General features: G+C 33.8%; 1 protein-coding gene across 1 annotated transcript in view; it reads left to right on the top strand.

The window, feature by feature from the left end:
* LOC114333090 (uncharacterized) overlaps positions 1-17,132 on the top strand; it is a 250,686-nt gene that overhangs the window by 91,756 nt on the left and 141,798 nt on the right. Inside the window, exons 13-14 of the mRNA XM_050663634.1 lie at positions 5,915-6,083; positions 15,532-15,756. Of these exons, the coding sequence (XP_050519591.1) occupies positions 5,915-6,083; positions 15,532-15,756 (394 nt within the window). The remainder of the gene's footprint in view (positions 1-5,914; positions 6,084-15,531; positions 15,757-17,132) is intronic.

The raw sequence follows: 17,132 nt of genomic DNA, 5'->3' as shown, positions 1-17,132 counted from the left end.
TTTATTGAATACAGGCTAGGGTATGTAGCACCCATGTGTGAGGCTTGCGATCAAGTGTGCCTTCAAGTTAAAGACCTACCAACACAACATCCCACCAGATTAGTAAAGCAGCTAGGTGTTATATCTTCAAAGAAAGAGATAACAAAACAAAATATGTATACTGGGCTAGCCATAAAGCATTCTGCATGGAGCATAGAGCTAAACTATGTTATGAATGTAGTCACCAAAATGAGTGAAATTTAAATACCTGGCTAAGAGTGAATATGAGCTCTATAATCAAAAGGTTTAAATATCGTGAAATATGTCTCTGGTTTTTTAGAAAATATTTTTTAATTATTTTTATATATTTTTTCTTTTGTATTACTACAATTAACAGAGAGAAAATAAAATGAATGATTTAATCCTTCTTGTGTATTCAATAGTAATTAGACAGTCTCTGGAAATCATAAAATATTTTTTTTATTTCTTCACAAAAAATCATTGTGTATTTGTAAAACTGTTTCTTTTCGATGATTGCACAAGTACGTTTTCCGAAATTATACAACTTCAGCTCAAATTCCACCTAACGTCTTTTTCGTAGAAGCATTTCCCGTGACGTGAGATCATTTGAAGTATGAAAGTTTAAATTCAGCGTTTTTTAGGAGTCTTTCAAATGCCTCACATTTGTTGCCAAACTGAATATCGGAATTTAGTGTTACAGGTTTTGAAGATTAGAATCTACCAATGGAAATTCAGTAGCGACATATCAATGTGAATGATAAATTTTATTGATCTCATAAGAATTGCAAAAATAGCAAAAATCGCGAAACGTTTATTTATTTAACAGCTTTATAGAAACGAACTAGGACACGCAAAAATTAAATAAGTAATACACTCTTCACCTTTAAAGCGCATTTTGATTTTTGTCAATAGGACGCTCTGATCAAGAGATATTGAATTTTTACCATAGAATTGATACTAATTTTATTTAGAAAATTGATTTCAGGCGCGTAACTGACATTCAAAATCGCCGTTCGCTTCAAGCGTCGTTTCTGAGAGAGCGGTTTATTCTACACAAAAGGTGCTAACAAATATTTTTGTTCAAAATGATCTCAGCTACATTTCTTCTCTTGTATATTTTGTTCTAGGTTCTAGGATGTACCAATAAGAATGGCTCTCTGCCATATCTCAGGAACCGTTTATAGTACAGCTTTGAGAAAAAAATATTTATAACAAAAGTTGCCTCTATAAAAGCCTGGAAATTATTTTCATAATTGTAGGTCCACCGCTAGAGGTCGTAATTGAATATCATAAATTAAAAAATCAAAATTTTATAAAATTTACCTAATGAAAGGACACTGGAAATCCACTCATCGTATTTCTCATAAAATTCTGCGCATATTTGATTTTACAAGTTTAAGTCTACCTTTGCAAATAAGAGGTGGGGGTGAGTGGGAACCTTCTTATGAAAAAATGGCTGTAAGTCCGGTTCTACTAAATCGAATTTTGCATACTTGGTCTTGTTGAAAACAGCTCTTTTTGGTCAATGTAAGAGTCTTATTTTCGAAATAGCTTAATAAGGAATATGCAAGCTAGGAGCCATTATTTAATTATTTTCAGAAATCTAGTTTTCTTTGGAAAATATTAAATACAAGTATGCATTTTTAATACTGTATTGCAAAATTAGACAAAATTAGCAACATAATACCAAAACCGCATGCATGTCGATAACTTTTTTCTATCTCGAGATATCTTAAGAAATGTGTAAATTTTAAACATAACTGTTACTGTCACCGGTAAATGAGGTTAAGAAAAAGTAGTGTGCTATGGACAAAACAAATAAACATTTTCCAGATGTAAACGTATATAATTAATTAAAACAACAATAAGACAAAAAGTGCAGAGAAATAAGGTTTTTGTCGGGACACTTGAGCAGCCAGGTTGCAAATTGATTTTTTGGGTACTATATACCTAATACATTATAAATACAAAAATGCCCGTCACAGTTCGGACGAGAACTTTAGTTATTAACAAATAAGCATCAAAGATGGCAGTTTTTTCGTTTAAATCGCTGCAGGTAAAAATAGAGTAAATAAATATTTTATTTAGATTACTCATCTTTTAGTAGACGGGCAAAAGTTCAAAATGGCTGTTTTTGAATTTTGATCCGATCATTTGTTGCGTCGCTAATTGCAAAATAAGACTAAAATTTCGAAAATAAAAAATTTGCTATAACTTTTGCGAAAATTAACTTAAGACTTTGATATTGCATGAAAAGTTGAGACAAATAATACATATCATGCACAAAAAATTTCAATACTATTCGTCAATTCGTTTAAATTTTATTAAATTTGTTTATTCCAAAGAGCTTTTTTGCAATATTATTGTTCAGAAAATAATAATGATACAACAATTCTGTGGAAGCCACATGGAAGAAGAACATTTACATTTTCACAGCATTTAATAAAATCCATAAAAAGTCATTTTTATCATTCCGAAAATATTTTACTAAAGTAGAGTCATTTTTGGCTTAAAAACAATTTGAATAGCTTTGTTAATATTGATTGTAGAGTAAATCTATTTTGGGATAACAAAAGCAGGTAATTTTACACGAATTTTCAAAAAAAAACTTTTCTCCTAGTTTAATTGTGGTCAAAGTTAGCCACTTTTATTATTTAATTCAGTTACTTCGATATACATAAAATTCTCCTGTAACAGTGTTAGTTACCATACTCATCCGAAACGGCTTGATCGATTTTTATGAAATTTTACACGTATATCCTGTAGGACCGGGAATAGGTTTTAATCCATTTTTCATACCCATAATTTATAAGAAAGGGTTACCCCCCTGACAGTTTTTTTATTTTTTTTTGGACAAAACTGTCTACCTTAATTTTATATGATGTAGAATTAAAAAATACACACAACCCTTAATTTTCACTATTCTATCACCAACCCCTATTTTTTAATAGCCATCTATATATTTACATCTATAACATTTTCCTGTAAGTGTTAGTTGCCATACTCCTCCGAGACCGCTTGACCGATTTTTATGAAATTATATATGTATATTCTGTAGGTCTTAGAATCGGTCATAATCTATTTTTCATATCCCTGAGTGATACATTTTGTAATGTTAGGTGGGGATATGTATACATAACGTACTCTACAAGACTACGACAACATACAACATACATTGACTACATACAAATTAAAAAAATGATGATCAAAATCCATCAACAAGCTCCGGAGATATTAATTGCAGCATATGTTTGAAGAATCAATTTCATTTTTTTAGTGCATGGATTACTTCGCCTCCACCTACCACGAATCGATTTCATTAGGACGTAATTTTTAAACCTTTATTAACCACTTTGTTGAAGTTTAAAGTTTACTCAAACTTCTACAGATAAACTAAATACCTTGAACTTCAAAATGGCACTTGTCAGGGTGCTTAATTTTTATAAACAAGATAGCTGCGAATTAAATAAAAAAAAGATGGCTAACTTTGACCGTAATTAACCTAGGCAAAAAGATTTTTTTTTAAATTCATGTAAAAATATCACCTTTTCAAATCCCAAAGAAGTTTTAGTCTAGAGTCAATATTAACAAAGTTATTCAAATTGTTTATAATCCAAAAATGACTCTACTGTAGTAAAATGTTTTCGGAATGATAAAAATGACTTTTTAATGATTTTTTTTTAAATATGTACTTTGAAAATATAACCATTCTTCTTTCACGTGGTTTCCACAGAATTGCTATATCATTATTATTTTCTGAACAATAATATTGCAGAAAAAAGTTCTTTGGGATAAACAAATAAAATTTAAACTAACCGACGAATCGTCTTAAAATTTTTTTGTGCATTATATGGACTATTTGACTCAATTTTTTGTGCAACATGAAAGTCTTAAGGTAATTTTTGTAAAAGTTATAGCAAATTTTTTATTTTCGAAATTTTAGTTTTATTTTAAAATTTTCGAAGCATCAAATGATCGGATTAAAATTAAAAAACTGCCATTAAAATTAAAAAACTGCCATTTTAAACCTTTGCTCACCTATTAAAAGAAGGATACTATAAATAAGATATTTAATTACCCTATTTTTACCTGTGGCGATTTAAACGAAAAAACTGCCATTTTTGACACTTATTTGGTAATAACTAAAATTCTCGTCCGAACTGTGACGGGCATTTTTGTATTTATAATGTATTACATATATAGTACCCAAAAAACCCATTTGCAACCTGACTGCTCAAGTGTCCCGAACATATACGGTATATTTTTGCCTTATTTCCCTGGTGTAAAACAACACTATAAAATATAACAAAGATATAAAAGCAACTATTTACTTAGGGCCGGTTGTTCGAACGCTAATCAACAATGATCATTATCAAATATTTAATTACTGTCACCAACTGTTAATGTCAACTTTGTTTGGGTTGCTGAAAACATAATTGATTACAATTATGAAATTACTTAATCAATTATGTTAATAATTGTTATGTTAATTGATTAACTAATCTCATAATTATAATCAATTATGTTTTCAGCAACCCAATAAAAGTTGACATTGACAGTTTTGGTGACAGTAATTAAATATTTGATAGTGATCATTGTTGATTAGCGTTCGAACAACCGGCCCTTAGTCTTAGTGACTGCCTAAATGTTTAAATTGTTGCCCATCATTTTCCATGCAAGCATTTACTCTTTCAAGAGTAGATTGAATAGCAACAGATTTAACTGTTTTAGACTTTTATTTATGAGGACTGGGGACGGATTAAAGACCTTGTTTTTGCCGCTAGGTCCACTACTCGAGAAAACATAATCTAGAATCTAGAGAATACGAAACGCCATTCAAAGCATTGCGAAAGCAGAAATTGAGACTGCTGTTCAATCTGCTCTTGAAAGAGTAAATGCTTGCATCGAATATGATGGGCAACAATTTGAACATTCAGATCGTCACTAAGTAAGTAGCTTTTATTTCTTTGTTATATTTTATAGTGTTGTTTGTGTTATTGTTGTTTTAATTAATTATATACGTTTACATCTGGAAAATGTTTATTTGTTTTTTCCATAGCACACTACTTTTACTTAACTTCGTTTACCGGTGACATTAACAGTTGTTTAAAATTTACACGTTCCTTAAGATATCTCTAGATAGAAAAAAGGTATCGACATGCGGTTTTCGGTATTATGTTGCTAATTTATTCTAATTTTGTAATACAGGATTAAAAATGCATAATTGTATTTAATATTCTCCAAAGAAAACTAGATTTCCGAAAATAAATAAATACCTCCTACTAGCTAGCATATTACCCATTAGGCTATTTCGAAAATGAGACTCTTACATTGACGAAAAAGAGCTGAGTATGCAAAATTCGATTTAGCAGAACCGGAGTTACATCCATTTTTTTCATAAGAAAGTTCCCACTCACCCCCATCTCTTATTTGCGAAGGTAGACTTAAACTTGTGAAATCAAATATGCGTAGAATTTTATGAAGAATACGATGATTGGATATCCAGTGCCCTTTCATTAGGTACATTTTGTAAAATTTTGATTTCTTAATTTTTGATATTCAATTACGTCCTCTAGCGGTGAACCTACAATTATGAAAATAATTTCCAGGCTTTTCCCGAGGCAACTTTTGTTATAAATATTTTTTTCTCATAGCTGTACTATAAACGGTTCCTGAGATATGGCCGAGAGCCATTCTTATTGGGATACCCGGTACATATTCTTGGAAATCGATATTTTCTGTTTTCTCCTCCTAAATGGGGACTTTATGGGGAAAGAGTGTCCAACTCTTTTACATCTTTTAGGGTCCCAAAATTAACATTCTCGGAAAAAATAAGCTTGTGTCTGACGACTGGACTAAGTGTACCACTTGTATCATTTTTGAAAGTAAATTAATATTATTATTTGAATTACAGGAAATACCAGACGATACTTTGTCCGCTGTAGCAAATGAAGCCCATTCTCCAAGCAATTTTGATTTTGAAATGGAAATTGAAAATTTAGAAGTAGAATCCATCAATGGCGTACCTTGGGATAATTTTAAAAATTCAGTGTTTAGAACATTTGTTGACAAGGAAATCATAGGTATTTAGATTTGTGCCTTTAAAAACAAAGACAAATACGTATTTTTATAAAAAGTACTAGCAATCATCTATTTATATTAATAAATAAACACAATATAATTGTTTTTAAAAAATACATAAAATTCTATTCCTACAAATATTTAAATGTCATTTTTGTATGTTTATCAACACTATTGATAATAATTGATATTTAGTTAAATATTTCGATTATTTTTTACTTTTGAGCTGTCTTCGCTTTTGTCTATGGCTCGTATGAATAAAAATGAGAATATAGTTTATACTCCAATTTTGAAGTACATACCTACTCCACGTGGTAAGAATAAAAATCAGAAGTAGATAGTCGGCTTGAGCAGGTACTCTTATGTACAGTTTGTTGTGAGAATATACTCATTTTTGATATGAATAAAAATATTGTGACGAATTTACCGACCGCAAATAACAGTTTCCGTCTCGACAGCCAGTCACGTACGGTAACATCTGGAAGAATGACTCAGCGAACAAGCGAGGAAAGGATTTCTCGAAAAAATTCGCCTACGCATTACTAGGGATGAGAGGTTCCGTTTTTCTGGGACGTTTAAGAACATAGCTGGTATTTTTGTATTCAATATAAGGACGTGAATTTCTAGAAGTGGTTGGTCTATAAGATAAATTCGTCTTCACAGTTATACAGGGTGTAACAAAAATACAGGTCATAAATTAAATCACCTATTCTGGGACCAAAAATAGTTCGAATGAACCTAACTTACCTTAGTACAAATATGCACATAAAAAAAGTTACAGCCCTTTGAAGTTACAAAATGAAAATCGATTTTTTCGAATATATCGAAAACTATTAGAGATTTTTTATTTAAAATGGACATGTGGCATTTTTATGGCAGAAATATCTTGAAGAAAAATTATAGTGAAATTTGTGCACCCCATAAAAATTTTATGGGGGTTTTGTTCCCTTAAACCCTTCCAAACTTTTGTGTACGTTCCAATTAAATTATTATTGTGATACCATTAGGTAAATTCAATATTTTTAAAACTTTTTTGGCTCTGAGTATTTTTTCGACAAGGCAGTTTTTATCGAGTTGCCGCTTCTTTTCTGATATGTTTACATAAAGATTTTATGGGGGTTTTGTTCCTTTAAACCCCCCAAATGGTTGTGTACGTTCCAATTAAACTATTACTGCGATACCATTAGCTAAACACAGTGTTTTTAAAACTTTTTTGGTTCTTTGTATTTTTTCGATAAGGCACCTTTTATCGAGATGTGGCTTCTTTTTTAATATGGTTCAAAATACAGGGTGTTTCATTAATAATTGTCCATATAGCAAATGGAGAAACCTTAGCACAAAATACGAAGATTTAACCTAAAACACTTAAATAAAATGTGATTCGTTACTGAGTTACAGGGTGTTTTATCTAAAAATTTAAAAATTATTTTTACTTATCATTTTAAAACTATTCGACGTATCCTTTTCATACTTAGCAGGAAATATAGGTACTGTACAAACTACTAAATTATGTTAAACAAACGTTTCTGGCTATTACCAGAGGCGTACGATGAGGGAAGGTGAATTTTTGACCCTTTCCAAATTCTACGCCACTGGCGAAATTGCTATTTTAGTTCAATTTTTGGATTCTCCAATACATTCTATGAAAATAATATACTCTTCATTCGTAACGATAAAGTCATTAGTTTTCGAGATCTTTGAAGTTAAAAATGAAACGACACATATATTTTGATTAATGTATTGTGTAGCTTCATTTTTAATTTCAAATATCTCGAAAAAGAATCATTTTATCGTTACGAATGAAGAGCAATAAAATAGCAATTTCATCAGTGGCGTAGAATTTGAGAAGGGTCAACCAGACACTACCCCGTGTCGTACGCCTCTGGTAGTAGCTGGAAACGTTTATTTATCTTAATTTATTAGGGTCTACAGTACTTACACTTTCTGCCAAGTATGATAAGGATACGCTAAATAGTTTTAAAGTACTGGGTACAAATAATTTTTAAACTTTAATCATATGAATCATAATATAAATTAATCAAAATAACTGTGCTGTTTCATATTTAACTTCAAATATCTCGAAAACTAATGACTATATCGCTATTAATGAAGAGTATGTTATTTACGTAAAAAGTATTGGAGAATCTAAAAATGGCACTAACACAGTTATTCCTCCAGTGGCGTAGAATTTGAGAAGGGTCAACCATTCACAATCCCCTGTGGTAGGCCTCTGGTAGTAGATAGAAACGCTTGTTTATAAATATTTAGTAGAGTGTCTAAGTAGTCGCACTTTCTGCCAAGTATGAAAAGGATACGTCAAACAGTTTTAAAATGCTAAGCAAAAATAATTTTTAAATTTTTAGATAAAACACCCTCTAACTCAGTAAGGAACCATATTTTATTTAAGTGTTTTAGGTTAAATCTTCGTATTTTATGCTAAGGATAGACAATTATTAATGAAACACCCTTCTTCTTTCTTCTTCTGCCCTTTAATTCGTCCAATTTTGAACATAGGCTTCCCCCAGTTTCCTCCATTCGCTTCTGTTTAGTGCTTTCTGCTTCCAGTGCGTTCCTCCTATCTTTTTAATGTCGTCTCCCCATCTCATCTGGGGTCGTCCTCTTGCTCTCTTTCCTGTCCATGGTCTCCATTGTTGTATCGTGCTATTCCACCTAGTGTCCGTTTGTCTAGCGTTTTGACCTGCGAAGCTCCATTTTAGCCTGCCTATATGTTGGCCTGCGTCTTTGACTTTTGTTCTATTTATGACCCAGTTGTTTTGCTTTTTGTCTGTCAATTTTACTCCTAACATTGCTCTCTCCATGGCTCTTTGTGTCTTCATTATTTTATCCATGTTTGCCTTTGTCAAGGTCCATGTTTGGCATGCGTATGTGAGAATTGGGAGTATGCACTGGTCAAACACTCTTGTTTTGAAACACCCTGTATACCTAAAAATGTAAATCATAAATAAATTTTCCTATTATTATCAAGTCTCCATAATCGTACTTAGCCATATACAAGTACGAATATGTGGTGGATTTGACAAATATGCAAAATATCTCGATAAAAACTGACTTTTCGAAAAAGTACTAAGAGGCAAAAAAATAAAACATTGTCTTTAACTAATGGTACTACAATAATAATTAAATTGGAACGTACACAAAAGTTTGGGGGGTTTAAAGGAACCAAACACCCATAAAATTTTTATGGGGTGTCTAAATTTCACTATAATTTTTTCTTAAGATACTAACTACTATCATAAGAATGCCACATGTTCATCTTCAATAAAAAATCTCCAATAGTTTTCGATATATTGGAAGAAATCAATTTTCATTTTGTAACTTCAAAGGGCTTTAACTTTTTTTATGTGCACATTTGTACTAAGGTAAGTTAAGTTCAATCGAACTATTTTTGGTCCCAGAATATGTGATTAAATTTATGACCTGTATTTTTGTTACACCCTGTATAAATAAAGTCGTATATAAATACGAACCGCTGATTTTATTGTTACATCGGTTACATCTGGTGTTACGGTTTGGAATTCAATATAAATTAAAAGTGACTTTAAAAGACTTGTTCGCCGGGAATAATTAAAGTGCGTTAATTGTTCGGTATTCGGAAAGACTTTTAAAAGAACAGTTGAAAAGTACGTGTGTGCAAAACCCTGCAAACACCACTCGAGGGTGTTCCACTTCCAGTCAGCGGAAGAAGCAATCGTATCAAAATTAAAAACTGTTTTTCAAACGATTGATGAAATTTCTAGAAATTCGAAAGTGTTTCTCAAAAGATCGATGAAACTTCTATAAAGAACAATGAGAAACTTGAAGAATGAAGAATAGAAGTTTGTAGACAGAACAACGAGAAATTTGAAATTGTTTTTCATCTAATTAAAGAAGTTGCAGACAGAAAAACAAGGAATTCGAAGAAGTTTTTAGAACAACTGATAAGATACAGAAAAGTGTAGACGACAATAAAGAAATGTTAAAAGAGAAGATCAAACAATTAGAGACCGTAGAAGAAAAAATTAAAGAACTAGAGAGCATAATAACCAATACGAAAATGCAACCACTAGTTAATGCAGTAGCGTTAGATCCTGTAATGAAATAAGAATCACCGAGAGACGAAACGTCACATCATGTGAGATTTAAATTACCACCATTTGATGGAAAATCTTCTTGGTCCATATACCTTAGACAATTTGAAGGTATTGCGGTCGCCAATCATTGGACCGAACAAGGGCTGTTTTCTTGACTGCTGCTTTACGAGGTGATGCTGCAGATATATTAGGGTCAATTCCTAAGGGTCAAGAAAAATTTTACCAGACCTTGTTCACTCGTCTAGAAAAACGCTATGGAGATGCCCATCTACAGCAAGCATACAAAGCACAACTGCGAAGTAGAAGTCAACGAGCAAGTAAAAATCTGTAAGAGTTTGAAGCGGATGTTGCTCGTGTGGTCCGGTTGGCTTATCTGGAGGTGCCATTAGAAGAAATTGCGGTAGATACCTTCGTCAATGGGTTGAAAGAAAGTGAACTACAGAAAGCTTTACGACTAGCAAGACCGAAAGTTTTAGATGAAGCACTTGCTATTGCATTGGAACACGAAACGGCTAGTCAAACTTCACTAAACCATAGAGTAAGAACCATTAAAGAAAGGGACGAACACAACGATGCACCTCTAGAGGAAATGATACGGAGAGTAGTTCGTAACGAGATGCCAAACAGACGCGTGCCTAGATGTTGGAATTGCGGCGACGTAGGCTACATTCGTCGTAATTGTAAGAAGATCGTACAGCAGTCGGAAAACTAGAGCCCCCAAAGTAACTGTCAACCTTACGTCCTCCGGTGGAATTCACAACATATACATCGAAGGTTGTATCAATAGTAGATGTAGATCGTTTTTGGTGGATACAGGTGCAACAAAAACTATCCCACGTCCAGAAGTAGTACGAGGTCATCTTAAATTATCACCTGCAACAGTAAGGCTTAGAACAGCGACTGGTGAGCTAATTAATACATATGGCGAAGCTAATATGTCAGTATCCATTGGCCAGACCACAGTTAAACACCAAGTATTTATTGCTGAGATCTCCGACGAGTTCATATTGGGGATGGACGTACTAAGAAAAGTTAGGGCGATATTGAATGTTCAAAATGGAATTTTCAAGATCAATGCTGAAGAGTTGCCCTTTCACGACGACAAAGAAGATGTCATCCGCTTACTAACTACATGCGACGTAATCATACCCGGTAATAGTGAGAAAATTCTGATGACCAGACTTGATGGACACTGCCGAGAGGAAAGTTTAAAGATGGTAGAAGATGTGGACAATGTCGAGTTCCTAACGGCAAAAACTTTGGTGAGAGTTCGAGATGTCGTCCCTCTAAGAGTTATGAATGTAAAGGAAACTGCTATCAAGTTGAGTAGAGGAGCTTTGATCGCCTGATCGGACAGTGTGTTCCCGTGTCTTTAATTTGCTGTATGAATACCAATGAGAAATCATGGAAGTCGAAGTATCCAAAGGAGCTTGTTGAGATGGTCACTGAAAGATGCTAAGATCTGGATCATGAACGAAAGTAAAATGTGAGGTCTATGCTGATAGAGTATCAAAATGTTTTTGCTATTGATAAGAAGGATAAGGGCAAAACAAACATAGTAACGCATAAAATAAATACCGGATACGCTCAGCCAATCAGACAACGGCCTAAACGACTTTCATTTGCGAAAAGAGATGAAGCCGAAGAGATTATCAAGGATATGGACAGACAAGGGGTAATTAAACCAACAAACAGTCGATGACATCACCAGTAGTTCTGGTAAAGAAGACAGATGGTTCAACGCGTTTTTGTATTGACTACCGCCAGCTCAATGTGGTAACAAAAAAGATAGTTATCCTTTGCCCAGAATAGACGATACATTGGATACTCTCTCCGGTTCTCGTTAGTTCTCCACACTAGATTTAAAGAGTGGATATTGGCAAGTAGATATGGAGCCAGCCGATAGGGAGGAAACCGCATTTTAGATAGGACCAGGGCTTTGGCAGTTTACGGCTACGCCTTTTGGTTTATGTAATGTTCTTGCCACATTTGAAAGATTAATGGAGGCAGCTTTAAGAGGTCTAACATGGAAGATATGCCTGATTTACTTGGATAATGTAATTGTGGTTGTAAGGTCCTTTGATGAACATGCCAATAATCTAATATAAGTCTTTCAACGATTGAGGGCAGCAAACTTGAAGTTAAATCCGAAGAAATGTCACATGTTTCGGCGAGATATTAAGTACTTGGAACATATATTATTGTATCGATTAATGGTGTAACAGCTGATCCTATAAAAATTGAAGCAATTAAAAATTGGCCAGTACCAAAAGATAAACATGAAATTAGAAGTTTCCTTGGCCTATGTACATGTTACCGACGATTTGTCAAAGGATTTGCCAATATCTCCAAGTCCCTAACAAAGTTGACGGAGGAGGGCAAAGAATATACATTATGGAATGAAGAGTGCCAAAAAGCTCTCTAATAACTACAAATAGCTCTGATCAGTTCATTGATATTAAGCTATCCGGGACAGGCAGGAAAATTTGTTTTGGATACCGATGCTAGCAATAGTGCCATAGGAGCTGTTCTCTTACAAATCCAGGATGGACAGGAAAAAGTCATCGTTTATTTCAACAAAGTTCTCTTGAAACCAGAAAGAAACTATTGCGTTGCCAGAAGGGAACTGCTGGGCGTAGTGAAGGCTTGCGAATATTTCCATAAATACTTGTGTGACAGAAAGTTACTTCATGTCAGAAGAAGATGGTGCCGGAAATGTGAACTGTGTGCATCCAGTAATGATCCAGTTGGTAAAAAGAAAGCAACCATGAGACAGTACAACGTTCACAGTCCTATGGAAAGAGTAGCAATCGACATTGCAGGTCCATTTCCAGAAACCGATGCTGGAAATAAATACATCCTGGTAGCATTGGATTATTTTACGAAATGGACCGAGGCCTATGCATTATCAAATCAAGAAGCTGATACCGTTGCGGCAAGAAGCTGCTACCGTTGCGGAGGTACTTGTTAAAGAATTCTTCAGCCCATTTTGTGTTCCCTTGGAGATCCACTCCGACCAAGGGCGAAACTTTGAGTCAGCCCTTTCCCAAAACGTTTGTAAATTGATTGGTATCAATAAGACCAGAACGACACCCCTGCATCCTCAATCAGATGGAATGGTCGAGAGGATGAACCGAACGATGGGTAAACACTTGTCCAAAGTTGTATCTGAACATCAGCGAGATTGGGATCAGAACATTCATTTATTCCTGATGGCATACCGCTCGGCCGTGAATGAAACTACAGGTCAGACACCAACCTGCCTGATGTTGGGTCGTGAAGTTCGTTTGTCCTACGACCTAGAGTTTGGCTGCAGACCTTCCGAGGAACATATTGCGGGTGAAGAATACGTCGACCAACTGAAGTTACGAATGAACAACCTTTATGAACTTGCCCGACAACACATCCAGATAGCCAGTGGCAGAATGAAAGATCTATATGATTCTGAATATGCAAGAATGAAAGCTTCGAAGTAGGTGATCTTGTCTGGTTTTATAATCCACAACGTCGTCGATGCTTATGTCCTAAACTGCAAAGACAATGGGAAGGTCCGTATGAAGTTAAGAAGAAAATTAATGACGTAATATACAGAACTAAAAGTTGCCAAACGGTAAACCAAAAGTTATTCACATAAATCGTCTTGCACTATATGCTGGCTCAAATGAAACAGAAGAAGCCTGAGTCCTCCAACAGGAGATGAAAGATGCCGCACAGCCAAATTTTAAGGAATTTATGTCAAATTACGCAGAGAGAAAGACTGCTAGATTCGGCGTGACCACAGAAGTTCAGCAATGGTAAGTATATGGTAACCAGGAAGTCTCAATCGGACACGCCAAGCTACGATAACATATGGCGTGCTCTAACTAATTCGAAGAAAATCGTGTATAATAATTATGACATCAAAAATTTGGCTTTACCAAAAATAGGCCATGCAGTAGAAAATCTGGATTGGAAGATTATGAGAAGCATGCTTGAAGTGATCTTCAGAGAATCCGGTGTACGAATTACTGTGTGTTGCATTAACCCAAAGATCTCGTACCCAAGGATCTCGTAGATCTCGTAAGTGTAACTAAAATATATACATTCAGCGAAGATTTAAAAATTATGTAGGTATAAAAGATAGGATATATTATCCTATATAGACGTATAAAAAGGTAAAGCAAGTACGTTGAAATGAAAGTAGGCGATTGCATTTTGTTTTTAATTCAATCTCCACCATTGTTCTACACGTATTTCGAGGTATGCACCTTTCATCAGGAACACTTATGGTAGCTAGAACTGAAATTAAATGCAATCTGTATGGCCGTTATAATAACGTAAAGTGCCTGAGGATGCTAGTAGCAATCTCTATATGAAGCGACAAGAAGTCAGGAGACTTGTCTTTGATCGCGAATTAGGTGAACTGCAAATCCAAGCTTACTGGAACCTATTGGACGATGTTAGGAATAATCTTTTATTCCGACAATACATGTCAGCTGGTTCCTAAAAAAACTGATACGACTCTTAAAGCGTATTTTGTAGAAAAAGGAGCAGTGTATTTTGAAGGATAAATACTTATTATTTACATACTGCCACTGTCACTGCCAAATCTTAAAATTTGTCACATAACCAAGATGGAGAGAACAAGAAACTCTCGAAAGAAAGCAAGGTTCTGGAAGACCAAAAATATCTAACGCTTATGAAGATCGTACGCTTTTGGAGAGATATAGAAGAGAATCCTTTTGAAGATGCGAAAACTGCAAGAATTATGTCACAGTTTCATTAGTTGAGTCGTTTGTTTTATTCCTTAATAATAATAAAAATAATAACAACAACCGTATTTTATGTAAAAACCATCATTTATACACTCTTTATAAAATGCAGGAATTCAAAATAATATCAACATTTAGACCTTAATAATTATTACAATTTATGAATTAATTAACATATTTATATGTAATGAGTTGTTTGTTGTTTGTTTGTTTATTTTATTATTTGTCTGTCATAATAAATATAATATAATGTCAGACCAATCAAATACACTGCTCAAAATGATTAAATCTTACTAAGAGTCGTATCAGTTATTTAGGAACCAGCTGTACAATGAAAAACACCTTGAAAAACACCGTTTCTTGTACCCTTTACGTAGAGAAAAAACGTTGAAATTAAATTTCTTCTTTTCGAGCTCCATCATTGTTCTACATAGTTGTTTGGTGCCGTTCTTGGCTTTTCGGAATATTGTGGTCACGTCTCTGTTACTTTTGAAATGTTTTCTTTTTCAAAATTTTTGCCTATTAAAGAATATTTATGTTCATTTCCTATTATTTAATCTTATAGTAATATAATAATGATGTTATATATTTAATCTTAAACATTTTAGGACCGTTAAATTTTACATACATCAAAGTTACAGACCTGCATACCACAAACATTAACAATATTTCTGTGGACAGCCTTCTAACAGTAACAACCGACCAAGTAATTAATGCAGATGTTGAAGTTGAAGAAGTAATTGTTGAGGGTGATATTCTTGCAGAAACCGTTAATGGAAAAGAGTTTACACCAGAGAATTTATACTTTATTAAAAATGATGAGGTGGTAACAGGTAATTATGAAAGGAGTAAGGTTTTCCTTTACTTTTTACTCATTTTAATAAGAACGATTCATACAGACTATCTTACGAATAGCCTTAATATAATTTGTCTTTCCCGTACGACCTTCTCAGGTCTATCGTGGTCTTCTAGCCCTTGATTACATTCTCTAACCTGACCTTTTTAAATGGGTCTAATAACTTAGAGACTGAACCTTCCTTGTAGCTCTTTGCCGATGACTTTTCTTCACCCAATGCAAAGAACCGTAGATTTACTAGGCTGTCACACTGATATTGATACTATACTAGATATTGTTACAATACTCCAAGAATATAATCGGCAATTATCAAAATGAATTCAGGCCAAATAGAGCCACCAGAGTGGCAACAATATATAATTACTAAGAACGATTCAGGAAAAAACTTATGAATACGACATACACCTATTAGACCAAGAGGCAGCGCTGAAAAATCTATTTGAATTTACTAAAGCTAGATTTTTCACAGTTGATTACTGTAAGTGTGTAGAGAAACATACTGCGGTCGGTCAAGCGAAACGTAGAACAGGGGTTACTGAGAGGGTATCAAAGTTGCTTTCCTACGAAGGTAATTATTTCCATTTACTACGGCTGAAAATCGGTACACACATTCTAAATTAAATATAAATAAAAGTTATTATAGTCGGTCAGCTGTATGACGGGACAGAGCCGGTCAGTCGGCCCCAACTCCCAACAGTCGATTGAGGAAATGAAGCATTTTCGCTCGCAATTTTTTCGTCCAGCATGGATTTACTTGAAATTTTCACAGAAGGTAGGGAATAGTCCAAGGATGATTTTATATATCATGCCGCTATCATAGGCTAAAACCTTGGGGGTGGTTTCCACCCCATCTCGAGGGTGGAAATTTTTAATTACATTTTAACCATGTAATTCGATGTAAAAGGTGATTCTAAAAAAAAAAAACGTTTTATTTTGTAAAACTAATATTTTTCGAGTTATTCGCGCTTGAAAATAATAGTTTTTCGACGAAAAAATCGACTTTTTTAGAGGGTTTTTTGAGAATACCTCGAAAAATATGCATTTAATCAAAAAAACTGTAGATATCGAAATTGTATCTTTTAGTAACACAAACCAAATTATTTTCCTATAATATCTTTAAGACCAATAAACACCGAGATACGGCATGCTAAAGGTTAGCTTTTTTCGTCAAATGCACAATTTGAAATATTCAAAGCCAAATAATGGGAAAAATTTGCATTTTTCGAGGAAAACTTAAATAATCTTTTTTCAAGTATACAATTAGACCTTTCAAGAAATAATAATAAAAAGTTTATAGCATGAAAATTAAGCGACTTACAAAAAAATGTCGGTACCTGCTTTTCTCTACGAAAA

Source organism: Diabrotica virgifera, chromosome 10, assembly GCF_917563875.1.
Source record: "Diabrotica virgifera virgifera chromosome 10, PGI_DIABVI_V3a".
Lineage (NCBI taxonomy): Eukaryota > Metazoa > Arthropoda > Insecta > Coleoptera > Chrysomelidae > Diabrotica > Diabrotica virgifera.
Note: the sequence above shows the minus strand (reverse complement) of the source record. Positions and strands in the feature narration are given on the sequence as shown.